Below are 17,904 nucleotides of genomic sequence, written 5' to 3' on the forward strand. Positions count from 1 at the left end.
AGAAATTCTGCTCTTCTCAATTGTTTTTGTTCTTTAACAGCGATCGAAGATGCCATGAGGTAGCCAGATGATCCACTAACTGGGATTTATAGAAATTCTTACCTGCAAAAATTTTTAAGACAGAGAGAGTACTTGAAAGTTTCAGTGCTTCATGTAACATGCAGAAGGAGGTCTGGTCTGAGCGTTTGGCATCTAAGTGATCTTCTGGAAAGGGAAGGATGAAAAGCAGCTGAAGGATCACCTCTTGCCTGATATGTGACTCAGCCTCCTTTGTGGCCTTCAGGGTTGTCCCAGGCCTGCCTGCTGCTCTCCGTGCAAGGAGCTTGGTCTTGGGAAAACCACATGTCTTCTCTCACTAGCTGCCTCCACCTCGAGGTCCAGAGGGAGAGACCACCCTCAGCCGGCAGGAGACGCTACAATAGACATTTCATGTTCGCTGTTGGCAGAGTAGGGAGGGTGCTGTCACCTCTGCTCTGGGTCAACTCCCAGATGCACCTGCTTTTCCCAGAGGTGTAGGGAGGCTCAGACAGAGGGGCTGGTGCCGACTGCTGATGGGTCTGTGCTTCTCGAGAGCCTGTGTCTCAGTGCTGGGGGACGGTGCAGCGGCGGGGGCGGGGGGGGGGAGACCATTTGCAGAAAGGCGGGTGGGCTAGACTAGATCTGAGAGGACTTTATTCTGCTGACCCCTCTGTGTGAAGTGTCTAGTAGCTTCTTTCCCCACTGCCTCCTTGGCTCCCAGCAAGCTCTAACACATCTTGAATCCCCATTTTTTCTAGTCCTGTAGAGGCAAGCCCCAGTCCGACAGTTCCAATGGATTCGATCTTGTTGGTTCTTGTTTCCTAGGAAGACAAGTACTCTGAGGGTTTGGGCCCAGAGGGGGTGCGTCTGATTTTTATGAAGGCACAGAAATGCACCTGAGATGACCCCACGCCCTTTCCTTTTCATTCTCACCACCTGGACCATTAATTCTGCTCTCAAAGCGGGTGGGGGGGTGGGCGGGAAGGAGAGCATTTCAAAGCCAAGCTGATTTGGTCTGTGAACCAGCTTGTCTTCTAGGTTGTACTTCACCCTGACGAGAATCAGAAAGGACAGTCTATAAGCCCCCGAAATGCAATTTCCAATGAAACACGAACTTCACTCTGGTGGCTCTGCAGCTGGAGAGCCTCGAAACCAGTTCCAGATGTTCTCTCTCCCTGTGTTGGCTGCAGGGGAATGTCGGGCAGGCCGGGAGGCAGAGTGCGTTTGCTTTTACCCGCTCTCGGAGTGCCCCCTTTGCAGTCCCTGACTCGCCTCACAGGGCTGTGTAGGGAGAGTGCAGTGGGCGCCTGGGCCTCGGCCCAGCCTACCAGCTCCCACTCATCCGCCGGGGCACGCCGTGCCGAGCCAGCCGCTTGCCGCGGGAGAAGCCCTCGCTCGGCTCTCCAAGGTCAAAAAGCAAGATAGGGCTGGAAAAGTAAATCAGGTGGGCTGGGAAGGAGGCCTCCTGCCGAGGACCCTCAGGTCACCAGAGCAACACCGCTGGCCCTCACCCCATCCAGCACAGGGTGGGGCTGGGCCACCCAGTGTCGGAAGAAGTAGCGTGGACAGTGACGGTCAGTTCATTGTCCCCTTCCTCTCGAGAACTCTCCACGCGGACTGGCCCCTCAGCCACAAGAAGCCATCCCGGACAAAGCCTGGCCCTCGTGACTCCCTCTCCGGTCTGCCTCCAACCCTTGCTTGCGTACAACATACAATGATAGAAGTCTGTGCACCCTCGTGCTTTGCTCTTTTAAGTGTGCATTAGACATTTTGGTGTCTGTGCCTCACTGCGTCCTGAATCGTCTTCTGAAAGGATAGCTCTGTTATCTGAGTTCAAAAAGATGCACAGATGTGAACTGTTGTGAAAATTCAAACAACTCACGGGCACGCACAGTGTGTGGACGTCGTTCCAAGGCCCTCGTGCAAGTTACCGCTTTATGGCACACCGGTGAGCTCGACACTGTTATTCCCATTTTAAAGAAGAAAAGAAGAAGAACTCAGTTGCCCTGGCCATTGACAGTCGCCGAAAGGTAGCAGTGGTGACCTTGGCAGATATTTCTGTATGCACGTATAGATGTGCGTGTGCACACGTGTGTACGTGTGCTTTTACATGAATAGGAGCACCCGTGCTCACAGCTGACCTTTTTCACCCAACGGTGACTCTGGGACATCTTCCCGTTCCAGGAGTTAATCATCACTGTTAACACTTATATGATATTAAGTTGCATGTGTGCCATGGTATCCTTACCTGTCTTGAAACACATTGCACGCTGCCTTCTGGGAAGTTGAAACTCTGTGTGCTCCCACCAAGTGCTTGAGAGGACCCGTGTCTCCTCACCCCTGCCAGCTCTGGCCATTTACTCACTCAGAATCCAGCCAAAAATGTTATGAAGGCAATGTTAGACTAAGAGCAAGGCATCGTTCCTCTTTTTGGTCCCCACCGATCTGATCCGAGAGAGCGAATTTTCCACGTCGCTGAGTGCCTTTCTTTGATAATTAGGAGTGTGGAAGCATCTCTTCTTACTTCAGTTGGCTGTTCGGATTTCTTGTTTTGGGAATTATCTTTGCCTGTTCTTCACCCCAACACTTTTCACAGCTCTTGAGATCGAAGTTTGTCTCCCTTTTTTAGTGTTTGGCTTTGTCTCCTCCCAACCCTTCCAATAATTGTCATTTAATCTGTTTCTCATCCATATTAGTACAGATCTTTCCTCCAAATATTAATGAAATTGAGATTAGTCACTGTGTGAATCCCTGTGAGTTAACGTCTGCACCTTCACTTTATAAAAGGAGAGCTGTCACAGCTCCAGTCGGGTGCTTTAGCACCGAGAATGAGGCTTCAGTCAGATGGTCTAGGATACTGTGCGGTGTGGTCTGCTAGCTGGCTTTTACCCTGTGGTTCGTTTCTTCCTGTTTCTTAGTATTTGATTACCGCCAGCTCCTGTTGTAAAACGTGGCAGATTAGTACTGATGCCATACCTTGTTGTCTTAATAAAAATCTTGCTCTGCTTGTAGGCAGGACACTGCTTGAAGCCAGACCTTCCCATCATGACCTCTGTCTGTATGGTACCAGATGCCCTTAGCTGTCTCCTCACCCCTTTCAAGGATGTTCACCTTACCTTCCCAACTGGACTATAACCTTCCTGAGGTCATGCTTCTGCCTTCTTTGGTCTTCCTCTAGGATCCCCAGAATGCTCAACACAGTGACGGGTCAGAGTATTTATTAAAGACATTTTCATCAGCACTCACAATAAGTTGACCGAGTCCAGGAGAATCAGAAAGACCCGAGATCAAGTTTGGCTTTGCCACTTAGCAGCTGGATGGCCTTAAGCAATCTTGATAATCTCTCTAAGGCATGATTTCCTCCTCCATGAAATGGAATACTAACTTCACAGCTTCCTATAAGAATGTTGTGACATGAACATGCCCCGTGTATAGTCCACACAATAAATGCAGCTGCGTGGACATACCGTGGACTGTGGCGGCCCAGCAGCCTTCACTCTGGTGTCTCTCTCACTTAAGGTCGGTGGGGAAAATACAGATATAAGAGAGCTGGTTGAGGCGGCGACACACTAAGTTTTTCCGTGGAAGATCCTTAGAGGCCCTTGTGCTCCTCCGTTGAAAGACTCGTTGTTGAGTCTGAATGTGGTTTTTACCAACAGGGAGCCTTATAATCACTCAGGGACTCAACACGATGCCACAAGTTTAAAACTTGCCAGTTTCTCTTTTATGCTGTGCCAATTTTTCTTAAAGGGAGTATGCGTGCCTGTGCCTACGCGTGTGTGCATGTGAGAGAGAGAAAGGCTTGGAAGATATAACGATGGCGTCCAATTTTGCCTGGCGTAACAACTGTCATCTCTGGTAGCCTCTAAGCATTTTACCAAATGCACTTTAATTGGTTTCCTTCTGTTCTATTTTTATTTTGTAGTCATTGTAATGTATATGGAGCCAACTCCTTCAAATGAGACATTTGGTCATTAAAACATGTTATTTAGTGTAACCGCCACGGGCCCAGCTTCAGCAGCATCGAGGACGACGAAGGAGGGGTCCGAGTGGTTGTTCTCCCATGACCTCACCCCAGCAGTCACCCGCCGGTCTCTACCGCGCATGTGCCAAAACGGAGGCCGCCGGCAGCCCCGTGTCGCCTGCATCGCGAGCTTGGCACATGCACCTCCCAGGACCAGCTCCTGCCCCTCCCTGCCTGCCTCCGGTGGCCCTCAGCCCTGCTGTGGCATGTGGCACAAGAGCCCCGCTGGCCCACGTCACCCCTGTGTGCTGATTAGACAGGAATCCACAAATCTGTTGAGTGCATGTTTAATGTGACACAGATGTGGGACATATTGCAGATCTTTCTGCTTTACAAATTTTCAGCTTTTTGCATTTCATCAGTGTTGCTTATTATTTACAGAATGTAACTTGAGACAGCAGAACAGATTGTAATTTTTGAAAAAAGGTTTTGGGGGGTGACGGGGCCGCAGGGGATCTGGCAGAAAAAAATCCAGTAGTGTGGAATGTTGTTTGCTGTCCAGACCAAACAAACCAGTTTGCCAAGGGTTGATGGACTATGGCAATCAGTCCCATTCATGTTCGCGCTGGCAGCATTTAATTGTAAGGCAGCGTGACCTTATCGCCAAATAAAGAACAGTCCTTTGTCACCAGGTTGAACACCGTGGCACCAGGTAGGACGTGTACCTTTTGTGGAGGCCCCACAGGGTATCACCTGGCTGCTAGCTTGTGTTCTGCTTCCTTCCTGTCCAAAGAGGAAGGAGACCATTGAACCCACTCCCCACTCAGATACATGGATGTTCCCCTTGCCTTAGTCCTCCTCTGGCTTTATACCCAGGCACTCCAGCAAGAGCCCGAACAAAGAAACACCTCTTCCATTGCCTGAAAGCTCCAAGATATTCTCGAGGGCACCGGAATGGTGGGCCAGAGCCAGTTTGACACAAGTTCAAAGAGAAGGTGCCATCTCTTGTTTGTAGAGGGCAGATTTGACTAGAGGTGGTCTTGGCTTCTGAGAAAGCTCAGCCATAGGTTACATTTGATGGCAAACAATAAACAAGCACCAGCCGGTCAGCAGGAAGATGAGAAGTAGGTGATTGATTGGCTGATCCCTTTATGTTTCTAGGTCACAAGAGTCTCAAACTTGGGACTGCACTAATGAAAGCCATACAGCAAAAATCCTTTGAAGGGGGTTCTCCTTGGAACTTGAGCTAGTGCAGAGAATCGGCCATCTCGGTCAGCGGGTTCGGAGCTGCGGAAGTGCTGAGTGTCGAGACTGGATTAGACTGGGCCCCTGAGCAACTTCCAGAATGCCAGGCCCCACTCTTTTTCTCTGCTGGAAAAGTGCAGATGGTGCACGGTCCCCCGAGGCCACCAGGCAGCTATCCAGTTGCCGCCTGGGAGAACTTGACCGAGGCAGTAACTTTCTAGCGTGCCTCCGCGAGGGAATGACCAGCATGCCTGTGCTCCGGGGGTTCCTGGGTTGTGACCAAGTCCCGGCCTTTCTCGGGCTTCGACTGCCCCTCCTCCACTCCCTTGGCTTCAGCAGCAGCAGCTCTGGCCGTTCTGCCTCCGGTTCTGACAGAGTCTTGTGGCCACCGGTCCGCTCATTTCTTATGTGTGCATGAACATGCATTTCAGGTACTGTTCTAGGTGCTGGGGTACAACAGTGTGTAGAACGGACAAAAAAAATCTCTGGTTCCACGTAGCTTCTGCTCAACACCTCCCACGCCTTCCAGGCCCTCTCCCTGGAAGAGTTGGGTGGCCGAAAAGGGGGTGTGGCACAGCTGGCTCTGAACCCTCCCGGGGCCTAGGAGTGTCCCTCTGCCACCTCAGGTCCAACCTCGGCCTGGAGCAGAGCCTGTGTATCCCTGGGAGTGTGGAGGCTGTGCGCAAACTTTGATTCTCGCGACCGCCGTTCATCTTGCGTGTCTTGTCCGTTCTTGAGGCTTCTTCTCCCATCCCCTCTGTGTCCTTTTCCACCTCACCCTCTACCACACTCTGGTTGATGGTAGAGGAATGTCTAAAACTTCCAACCTGGATGAACAGGTGGGCTAGAATAAAGCAGACAAATCGCAAGCGGGCCCCTAGGTGAGCTGCGGCACCCCGTGCCCGCTCCGCCGTGGTTGTGAGGAGGGCCCTTCACACAGGAGAGCGGGAGGCCGCGGCCTGAAGGCACGTCCCCTGCCCCTCGTCAGGGCAGCTCTGTTTCCAGGGATTGGACGTATTCAGGTTCTCTTACAGACTTCATTTAGAGAGAGTGTTCCGCCACTAAAAATAGCTTCTGAAAATCTCTGTTTGGATGAATTTTATTAACGGCGCCGTTCTAAAACTATCAGTTCCAATTGTAAGAATTTGACAATTGGTGTAGTTTATTGAGCTGCTAGGTGGATTAGCTCTAGTCCTTTAAGGACAGTTCTTTAAGCACACAGGGGGCCTGGGGTGGCCAGGTGAGTAAACACTCAGACACTAGTTCCTTCAGCAAATACCTGTGCATTCAAACATTTGATGTACTCCTTGTGAATCATTCATACACACTCAGGAAATCACGTTTCCGTCGTGTTCTTTCAGGCTGAAAATTTAAATCTGAGTTTTAAAAGTTGTGCGTTTTGCTATTTTCCATTGACTTGGCGCCTAAGAATTCTGAATAAGGGTAGGAGAGAGGGAGACAACTTTTCTGAGTACCTACTCTGTGCCAGGCTCTTTGCTCTGTGCTTTTTGTATGTTATTTCAACATTACCAACCACGCACGTAAGTACCACATTCCCATTTCTTGATGAACAAACGGAGACTGCCGGCAACCTGGTAACTTTTTCGAGATCGCTCAGCTGATAAGTGAATGGACTGGGATTTCAGTCTGTGTTTGTCTTTTTCCAAAGCCTTACGTTCCTCTCTGTAACACCATGCTCCTAAATTTCATTTCTCTTAAAAGAGATCAACTTTTGGGAGAAGGTAGATAATGTAAAGATTAAAAGAAAGAAATTGTGTCATCATTTGCCAGAAATCAATCTGAAAATATCTGGCTTATTTGGTTTAATCAGCTTATCATTAGCATTTGCACTCAATAGCCACAAAATCAAGTTTACCAGGAATTGTGTATTTTGGCCCAGGCGAAATACCTTAGGACTGACATTTAGGGGTGACAGGTTGGCAAGGAATGTGCCTGTGACTTGAGAGATGCCCGTAAGCACTACACTCTGATTCAGAACACTATGATTAGAACACAGACGAGGCTTGTGTTGGTCAGATACCTCGTTTTTGTAAAGATGTCGAAAGTTGCAAACCACTTTATAAGCTGTCTATTTTTTTAAAAAAGCCAAGCAACCCCTGAATGCACGCAAAAAGGCGTTTTAGGAAATCTGAGGCTATCAGGCTGTAATCTCACTATGGCATTATCCACTGGATTGGAACTCTTAATGAGGCCAGCTGCCTTTGCCCCTCCCCTGGCCTCAGGAACAGGTAGGCTCCCCCCTGGGAGCCTCGGGGGGGAAAAAACTTGGGAGTAGGGTTGTTCTTAGAGGTTAAATCTCAATAGGCCTATCTGTTGGCATGAGTCCTACCAGCTGTCACAGTTGCAATGTCATGGGGTCCCCAAAACATGTGTTGGGTTATAGGAAGCCTTGACCCCTATAAACAAGTCAGGTGTGAATCCCACTGATGGGAGAAAGTCCTGCCCAAGAAATGTCCCCACTGCAGGATGTCAAATGACTAAAAATCTAACAGCTATGGTAATACAGTTCCTAACGATTTCATGCATAGCATCTTTCCCCCATTTTCACTTGCGACGATAACAGTGTGGATTTTGTGCGTTTTTACACATATGACTTCAGAACTCTAGAGACAAGGAAGTAGAATGTTAACAAGAAAGCAGAAGGAAAAGGGGAAAATTTCTGTTTGAAGCAATCTCCCCAATAAGAAAACCGAGTGAGAAAGATTGGATGTTGGATGGGGCCCCTGGGTGGCTCAGTCAGTTGAGCGTCAGTTGGACTTCTGCTCAGGTGGTGATCTCATAGTTCGTGAGTTCGAGCCTCGCATCAGGCTCACTGCCGTCAGCACGGAGCCTGCTTGACATCCTTGGATCTTCTGTCCCCCTCTCTCTGCTTGCTCCTTCCCACTCGCGCTCTCTTTTGCTCAAAAATAAATATTAAAAAAAAAGGATTGGATGTGGGACCCTAGCCCATCCTGGCCTCAGCTGCCTAAACTCGGTAAGGCCCCCCTCGTGTGCCCACGGCCCTCTCCACGGATGCATCATCCTCATAGGTAACATTTTATTCATTGTCTCTCATAAGCACAGTATGCATTATGTACTCCTCACAGCAGCCTCATTATTGTCATCCCCATTTTACAGATGAGGAAACCAAGGCTCCAAGAGGTTATGCAACTTGCCACAGGTCACAATTTATGAGTGGTGGAACTGGAGTTCTGCCCTGCAGCCTGGCTGCAGAGCCTGGCCTCTGGGCCGTCAGGTCACACGGCCCCTCTCCTAGTGCCTCCGTGCCGCATTAGAATTGCCTGCTTTTGTTTATCTTCTACATTAGACTCCAGCAAGGTTCCTGGAAACTTGATTCATCCCTGTCTTCCCAGAGGCCTAGTGCTGGCCTGTGCATGTGATAGCTCAGGAAAAGTCATTAAATGGGGCGGGGACGGGGGGGGGGGGGTGGCGGTGGGCAGAGGCAGACACAAGGCTCTAAGCAGGCTCGTTTTCCTGGCTGTCTTACTTTGGATCCTTGGTTTCATTCTGCCCAACCGATTTTTTGGTGTGTTCAAAATCCAAATCGTCGTAGTGGATATTTGGCACAGTTTTCTAGGTTCAAGGCTTAGTGCAGCCAGAGCTCAGCAATTATTATTAACCCTATGGATTGAATGTTGTGTCTGAACGGGTTCTAGAAAGTAGATTTCTGTTTGTCATGGAACTCTGGGGAAGAATTTCTCCTGTCAACTGAGCCAATCTTGAAAGGCCTTCACCCTCTTGCAGGATGCCCTCTGATTACGGTCTCCGTTGAAAGGAGTAAAATCCGTGGAGGAAAAATGCTTTTCCACTTAGTGCTTGAAAGTGGATAGAGACGAGAGGGCTACAGGTCGGAAAGGAGATACAGTTCATGGCGTGACAGGCTTCTCGAACTTCCAGACACTATACTGCAGTGGGTATCAGAGGAAGTTTTAACCAATTCATACACTCCAGTGCAAAGTATTATTTAGATAGACCGTTGAGTCCTTTTAGAGGACTGTCAAATGTTTGCTTGAACCATTCAGTCGAGAATCCTGGTATCTCGTAGCTGTCACCTGTTCACAGTATTCGAAGATAGTCTGGGTTGACCTTCTGTTCTCAGCCTAATTGTTTGTGCTCAGTCGAGCACAGTATATATCTGTAAGATATTTAATTAAAACAAAAGTCTTGGACACACACACAGAGTAAATGCGGGCACAATCCATCACTTTGTTGGGGTCAGGACACACAGCCCCTAAGGAGGATGGCAGGGGTAGGTTGAATAAACCAGTCTGTTGTACTAGGAAGTCACATGTTTGACACATACACTTTCTCCTCATTCACTGATTGTTTTTGAACCTCACTTGGTTGATAGACATTGGCCATGACAAATTTCTCAACCGACTAATAGCCTAACATAAGCTGCACAGGGGTATGTGTATGTGTGTGCAACATCTGTCTTCAACTAATAGGGCTGTGACACAGTTACTCATCATATAAGCAAAGAACAAATCGCGGTTGGCCAACTGTTGACCCTCAGGCTGAAAGGCAAGATCAACCGAGTGGAATTGGTTAGCTCTCCTTGTGTCACCTTGTTTGGATTTATAGTTGCTAAAGGAAAATGACGTGGAGTGTTTTCATGATCCTCGTCTTTGGTTCTGGGCCTCCAGTGCATGTCAGATAGCACTGGCCAGACGCAGACCTGGCCTGTATTGATCGCCGTCCCTGGGTGGATATCTGCCGTGTATCAGCCACTGTATCAGCAGCCCCTTCCCTGGGGGAAGAGTCGTCCCTGCCGTACCGCCGACTCTCTGACATTTTCATGGAGTTCAAAGCTCAAGTTCATTTGGTGCTGACATTTTGGATTAGCTGGTTGACTGGAAGGCCTGCTTCTTTCTATACACTGTGAAATTTATAAACCGCAGCAGCTGAGAGCTTAAAATGGCCGACAAGCCCCCAGCTGGCAGCAATTAAATCCACCACAGACCTTTGGCTAAACAAAGGTTTGTGGAGGCAGGGTTGCTGCCTATGCACTAAACAGACGCATGTTTTAAACCCTCTTTTATGTCAAGCGGTGGTAAGAGACGCCGTCAACTAACGAGAGGTGAGCGGGCAGAGTTTTGCCACCTCTTGTGTAATGGACGATCCATTATCCCCAGGATTGCCAGGACCCTGCCCGAGACGCAGCACGTCTTGACAGTGAAGGTGATCGCGAGAGAGGGAGCGAGGCAGCCGGGGGAGGCCAGGGGCTGGTCCGGCAGTGGTGGGCCAGAGTGCCTTGGACGTCGACCCTCGGCTCCAGCATCTAGCCTCCTCCTTCTCTTTTAACAGCCGCCATCATCCTTTAGGTTTTGAGAAGAGAAGGCAGGAACGAGGAGAAGGCCACAGGATGCCATTTTGTACCCATTCAAGGAGCAGAAACGTGAGGATCTAGACCAGTACTGTTTAACGCGCAGTTTAAATTTAAATTACTTTAAAGTTTTAACATTTCGGTTCCTCAGTCCCACTGGCCACATTCTAGTTGCTTGGTAGCCACTCGTGATCAGTGGCTGTGTTACTGGACAGTGCTCTCTTCTAGACAGGACCAAGTGTTGAAAGGATGTAGATTGCAGGGCTCTCTCAAGTGCACCGTCGGTGGGAGCGTATATTGTTTCAGCCCCTTTGGAAACAGTTTGAATTGTCTTGGTAGGCGAACACTGATGCCTGGTGATCCAGCAAACGCCTCCTAAATCTGTATATATCCAGAGCAGCTCTTCCCTCCATTCCCCAGGAGACGTGTACGGGAATGTTCACAGCAGCAAACCCTGGAAATAACCCTTGTACCACCAACAGGAAAATGGATGGATGATAGTATATCCGTGCGACGGGATGATGATAATAAGTAGGTACGATGGATAGATTCTAGGATGGCTGACTCTTTGCAGGTGTGTCTTGAGGGAGAAGTAAGTCCCAAGACATAAAAAGGCAATGACAGCCTTTTTGAAAAGCCTAAAACAACTAAAAGCAAAGACTGTAATGAAGATTCAGAATAGTAGCTGTCTTAGGTGGAGGAGGGGTGGGGGGGCACAGCAGAGGACCACACAGAGAGATACAGGCTATGGCCAGTGATGTCATTTTTGTGCTGGAGTTGGTGGTTTCACAGATTTTACTCTACCATTTAAAACAAAGAAAAAGGCCAATGATGACAGTAGGCCTTGAACTGAGGATACTGATGAGCATAGTCCTAAAGCCCAGTTTAAAGAACTAGGGAATTAGAGTCCTTTCCCTCCAGGTGCTCGCAGGCTCACAGGGAACATGAATACATAAAAGTTACTTAAGAATTGTAAATCTAGGGGCGCCTGGGTGGCTCAGTCGGTTGAGCGGCCGACCTAGGCTCAGGTCACGATCTCGCGGTCCGTGAGTTCGAGCCCCGCGTCAGGCACTGTGCTGACGGCTCAGAGCCTGGAGCCTGTTTCAGATTCTGTGTCTCCCTCTCTCTGACCCGCCCCCGTTCATGCTCTGTCTCTCTCTGTCTCAAAAATTAATAAACGTTAAAAAAAAAATTTAAAAAAAGAATTGTAAATCTAAAGAAGACACATGGTACTACCCAATCACAGAGCATGAACAGACAAGATCACTGTTTACCTACGGCCATACTGCTTTCAAAGGGTAACTTGAATTTACAGTGCCATCATCGATAGATGGAGAGGACAGTTCCATCACAAAGTGGCCTGCCCTGGAGAATAGCACTTTAAACTTCTTGCTGGCTTACGAGGTTTGAAACACCAGCTTACTGGTTTTTGTTCATAATTATTTGATTAAGTTTGGTGCCATATTTGTGGACACACATTGACTTTAAGTACACACACACACACACACACACACACACCCCTGCAGCCTCCCACTAGGACCTCAGAGGTTAAAAATTTAGGCGAATTTTGGAGAAGAAAGAATAGTTTTTCAGGTACCAACAGTGATGAAGCAGTAGGGGATTCTGGGAAGAATTCCTTTAATGCCTTTGTGCTCCTAGTAAGAGCATCTCTAAACCACCCCTTCTGATAGCCCCTGGAGTTATGGCTGTTTCCTCCTATGGCAGAGCTGAGCTCTTTTTTCTTCTGTGTCCGTGGCCCTTGAAGCCACAGTGAGCTCCTCCTATCAGCAGTGTCTGAGCATTACACCCAGCCTCCCCTGGATGGTTGGTGGGTCACAGAATGAGGACCTTGGAAATGGGAAGACAGTGTGCAACCTGTTGGAAAGACAGATAAGAAACCTAACAGAGGCAGTGTGTACCCACAAGGGAGCTACTCTTCCTTCCTGTTCTCCAGCATTTGGGTGGGCTGATAGTTAGCAAGTTCAAAGATGTGCTGGGAGTGGAGGTGAGTTGGGTCAGTGAAATTTTGGGGAGGATCCTGAGGGATGCCACGGAGTCAAGAAATAACTGTATGCCCCAGCCAACTATTTGCTAATGTGATAACACGGGGTACACTTACTTACATTTTCAGCTATTCCATGGTTGTTACAAGATGTGATTTCCAGGAGCTCAGGTCCAGAAACAAGCCTCCTTTCCTTGACTTCCCTGGCTCCTTTGGATCCCACCGGAGGAATTTAGGACTCTTAGTAAGTTTTCTTCTCATCGGTATAGCATGTTGTTCCCACTCTTAGTACTAATGAAAAGATTGTTTCTTTTGAGGAAATTACATGTGTTAGCAAAGACATTAATTTCATGACCATGCCTTCATGTCTCTTCCTTGGTTTTGATCAGCGGACTATAAACACAAATCCTTGACCTTTCTGTCAGGAAGATATGATTCTAGCTGGTTCACATTTTCCCTTAACTTTGTTGACCTTCAAGGCTCAGAATCTCTGGTCTTCAAACTCTCCACCAAAGTTAGTACGCCACCTTTACTTTTGAGTTCCATGGTTAAAACGGCCCTTATGCTGACCCCCTACCCACCCACAAATGCATTCGTTCAGTTACTCAACTAACATTTACTGCTTTTCTACCATGAACCAGGTACTGTTCTAGATCCCAGGGTAGCAGTGAATGAAACAAAATTCTTGTCATGGAGCTTATGTTCCAGATGGGGCACCAAGCAATAAGTAAATATTTTATCTAAGTGGGATGTGAAGCAAATGTGTGCTGACACATGGCTGACTTAATCCAACTTGTAGTTTGAAAGTATCATTCTCGTTGCCATGAGGAGAACGGACAAGGGTGGAAATAGAATAAATTACAAGACTGTTGTAATAATCCATTAGAAATCCAGAGATTGTTTGTTAGTCATGGCAGAGATGGAGTGGTAGTTGGATTGGGAGCACATATGGATGTTGAGCCTGTGGACCTCCCAGTGGATTGGGAAGATGTGGGGAGAGGCATCAGGATGAAACCTTATACTGAAAAGCTGTTGGGGGCGGGGGCCACCTGGCTGGCTCAGTCGGTTGAGCGTCCGACTTCGGCTCAGGTCACCGTCTCTCGGTTCACGAGTTCCAGCCCCACGTCGGGCTCTGTGCTGCCAGCTCGGAGCCCGGAGCCCGCTTCCGATTCTGTGTCTCCCTCTCTCTCTGCCCCTCCCCTGCCTGTGCGCTCGCTCGCTCTCTCAAAAATATAAACAAACAAACAAACAAAATCGTGTCTTGTTCCTCTTGGAAGGGCTTCTGGGGCTTCTGTCACGATAGCCAGAAGCTCTTCCAGGCGACAGAACAGGAGGACTGCCTTGGGAAAAGGACCCTTGATGAGCCTGCCCTTGGCAGGCTTGGACTGACAGTAGCTGTCTCAGGGGCCAGGCAGACAGAGCAGGGCTTTGCTGCCTGGGCAAGTGTGCCACGCTCCCTGCCCTGGTTTGCCAGCACCCTTACGGGAGCAGGTGTCTGACCTCGCCCCTGGGGACCCCACGGCGGCCGGCTCCTTACACTTCCCTTCCTCCCCTCAGCCGGTAGTTAGCGTGTAAACAGCCAACTAAATCTTGAGACCAACGTTTACAAGGCCGAAATCTTCAAGCAGAAACGGAGACTGTGTGTAGTGGGAATATGTGAGTACATGACATAAATTAAAGTTGTTTCACCCCTTCCGTCAGTACAGATCACCGAAACCTCTTTACAGGCTTCTTACACCACCCCTGACGAGCTCATGTAGTGGTATCTCGGGCATCCTTAGTGCTGAACTTCTAAAAATGTACCACTGGACTTGTGGCTCTCTGGCACATAGCAAACATCAACCAGGTATGGATGGGGCTTCAGACACCACGGCCCGGTGAGCGGAGTGTTGACCTGGGTCCAGGAGTGCTTTGCGGTGTCCCAGTGTCACGTAGCCTGTGCTGAGTTTTCAGACTGTTCCCGTCCGTATTAGTACTCCTGTTTGCCCAGTAGGGCCCTTTTCGCCTTTGCAGTAAATTTCTACACTACTGTGAGTACATGGTTCTGAAGCTGTGAGTCAGTGCGCGAGCCTTCCTGCTTGCTGCTAGCTGTGTCTAGAGAGGGTTGTTTTGCTTCAGTGGAATCCAGGAACAAATAATGAAAAGTACAGCGAGTACAAGGCCGAGGACAGACCCGGCGCACTCTTATCAGTCATCTGAAATATGCACAGCCTTTCCAAGACAAATATGGACTCCTGTTTCTAGGAAAACACCGAAAAGTACTTATCAATTACCCTGTATATGGTTTGTGGAAAAAGACAACATCAGCCTACCCCGAAAGCCATGGCAAAGCAGATTCCTTTGGGCAACCGACAGCCGGATGGCGTGAGTGAGAGTCGCTGCAGAGTCCCAGACTGTGGCCTGGGACCGGTCCATGGAGCGTTTCTGCTCCCTCATAGGATTCCTGTGTCCCTCGCCCTGGGCCCAGACAGCTGAGCTCATCTTGAAGAAGCCCAGAAGCCCGGTGTCCGCTTCCTAGATGCCCCGGTGCCCTCACTGTTCTTGTCCCTTGCGAGTCCAGAGGCGCCTCTCCTGAAGATTCCTAGAAAAGTGGGGTTTTCCCAAGGAGAGGGCTTAGGAACAACAACAGGAGTCGTCACCGGTAGATAGCCCACGTCCTGTGGGGCGCAGGCGCGGCCGGCACGATTTTATTTGATCCTCACTGCGGTCCTGTGAGGTAGGCGCCCTCATCCCGTTTTACAGAGAGAACCGGAACCCGGGGTGCGAGAAGCCCACTCGCTTGTCCGTGATCACACGGAAGATGGCAGAGACCAGGCTCTGGTCAAAACTGGAGTCCCGAGCAGCACTGTCTCCATAGCGAGTGCGTTCCTAGGTGATGCCATCGCTCAGTTCCGGTCGCTAAAGTTAGACTCTGCCTGTGCCACGTGGTGCTTTGTATTTCAGATGAAGAAGGGAAATCGTGTCAACCGTTATGCTTGACCTCCTTGCTTTCTGTCCCTTGACCCGTCCAGGACTCAAGCCCAGAGGGTTCGCAAACCGCGCTGCTGCACCGGGCCCCAGGGGCTGCTGCCCCGCTATTCTGAGAGCCAAGCAGAAGGGCAGGAGCAGCTCTTCAAACTGACAGACAACATTCAGGACGAATTGTAAGTGGAGCCTCGGGAAACCACCGAGTTATCTTTTCTATCTCTGAGTCTAAGTAGTTGCTATTGTTCCCAGCACCCTCGTGACTCTTAGGCGTTGGAGTGGAACTTGTCGAAGATTCCTTGACCCAAACCTTTCACAGGTTTAGGTATCACTACTCGTGCAAAGCCTTTGACTTCAAGTGGGGGTTCTCACACTGGGTTCCACAGTGGGACATCTGGGTTTTTTTTCTAGAAGATGGTGGTGCCTCTCTAGTTTGTTCAAAGAGAGGAGGTCGTGAATAGGACGTACTCAGTTTTAAGGCCTTTTTCTCTGTAAAATGTCCTTAACCTTTGGTGTTCTACTGTTTGCTGCAGAACAGTAATGAAAAAAAAAAACAGAAACAAAGGGCAACTAGTCTGAAAATTTTAGAGAAGCAATTTTTAAGACTTTTTTTTTTTTTTTTAATTGAAAGAGAGTGAGCGAGAGCGTGCACAAACAGGGGAAAAGGGCTGGGGAAAGAATCCCAAGCAGGCTCCACAGTCAACACCGAGCCCGATGCAGGGCTCGATCCCACGACCCTGGGATTTTGACCTGAGCCAAAATCAAGAGTCAGACGCTCAACCGACTGAGCCACCCAGGTCCCCCAAGAAAAGCAATTTTTAAAAAAGTGTTTTGTTACTCTTTGAAAGGGAGGCCTTATATACCTAGGGTCTTGGAGTATTTTTGGTTAGTGAAATTATTCCAAGTTGACACGGTAGGATTCAGTATATCACTATTTTAGGATATTCTGCAGAGACCTGTTAGCACAAAAAAAAAAAAAAGCTCATTAACTTAAATTGGTGTTAGACCCTCCATTCCAGAGAAGACAGTTGGTTGTGCCTGGCGAGTCACAAAATGCTTGTTTAATTTCTTTTAATGCTCATTTCTCTCCTTTAAGCTAAAGCAAGAGGGGGAGGGCTCTCAGGGCCATGAATATTTTTTGTCTGATGGAGGAGTGTCTGAAGCAGAGGTTAATTCAGGATAGGCTTCATTGTCATTGTTAGAGACAGCGTTAAGCTGACCTCATCTCATATTTTTATAGCAGTATTTGAATGGAGACATCAAAAACCAAGTCCAGAATTCATCTGTTGCTTGCTGGGTAGGATGGCATCTTCCCGGATGAGTTTTGGGTAACTCAGGCCCCCTGCAGTGTTACCGGAAGGTCTCTTGATGAGACATGATACTGTTTCAGCTCGGGCTGCCATAAAAAGTACCATAGTTAGGGTGACTGAAAAAACAGAAATTTATTTTCTCACAGTTCTGGAGGCGCACCTGCCAGTTTGGTTCCTGGTGGAAGCTCTCTTCCGGCCTTGCAGATGGACGCTTTCTGTCTGAGAGAGAACGTGCAAGGGCAAGGACTCTGGTGTCTCTTATAAGGACCCCAGTCCTGTAGGATCAGGGCCCTGCCCTTAAGACGTCATTTAACCTTAATCATTTCCATTACTTCCTTCCTCCAAACAGGGCCTTGGCATAAGGCTAATGCAGGGACACCGTTCTGTCCACAGCATGCTTCTTGAATATGTTTTACGCTTTTAGTCTAGCCCTGGCTCTGGTCACCATTGCAATACCCAGAATCCCCAGGCAGCTTCACTCCAGGGGGGACTTTCTATTCCTGCTTCCTCGGGGGAGGATTTGGTGCCACAGCTGCCCTTTATACACCTTTGCTGTTGCAACTCTTGGATCAGAGGCCCGGAGAGTCATTCCTCAGGTCTAGCAGGGCATGGTTCAGAGGCGGCCAGAAGGGCAGCCCCAGGAGCCCTGGGATTTTCGTTTTAATAGGCACTCAATAAATATTTGTTGAATGAATGATAGCTGGGTAGCTGCAGTATGGCATTATATTAATACACGTTCACTTTTCCATCTTTTGGAGGTTTTCTGGTCAAAGGTTGAGATTATAAATTATTGTACGTTGTGCTTTTCATTTCCTCCCCCACTCGCCGCTATTCAATTCAAACCATCTCGGTCCTTGTAAAGTTCATTTTCAGTAGAATGGCATGTGCCAAAAACACAAGGGAGAAATGGTGTAGGACAGCTAACGTAGGATCGTTCCCAGTGAGATACACGCACATTGAAAACAGAGCCACGTAAAGCTGGAAACTGGAATCAAACTGAAGTCAGTAAAATAGATTTCGTGAAACCCTTGAAATTTATACGAGCTGGGAAAAG

The 17,904-nt window shown here is 48.7% G+C and overlaps 1 protein-coding gene across 8 annotated transcripts in view; it reads left to right on the forward strand.

Moving 5' to 3' along the window:
- Window positions 1–17,904, forward strand: part of VPS13D (vacuolar protein sorting 13 homolog D) — a 257,770-nt gene that overhangs the window by 227,093 nt on the left and 12,773 nt on the right. For 6 of the 8 annotated variants that reach the window (XM_045475674.1, XM_045475675.1, XM_045475677.1 and 3 more), the window contains one exon: window positions 15,588–15,719. The exons of 1 other annotated variant lie outside the window; for it this stretch is intronic. In XM_045475674.1, coding sequence (XP_045331630.1) covers window positions 15,588–15,719 — 132 coding nt within the window. Of the gene's footprint in view, window positions 1–5,143; window positions 6,621–15,587; window positions 15,720–17,904 lie in introns of those variants that run through there. One more of the 8 variants, XM_045475680.1, reaches the window with a different exon arrangement.

The sequence above is a fragment of the Leopardus geoffroyi genome, chromosome C1, assembly GCF_018350155.1.
Source record: "Leopardus geoffroyi isolate Oge1 chromosome C1, O.geoffroyi_Oge1_pat1.0, whole genome shotgun sequence".
Classification (NCBI taxonomy): domain Eukaryota; kingdom Metazoa; phylum Chordata; class Mammalia; order Carnivora; family Felidae; genus Leopardus; species Leopardus geoffroyi.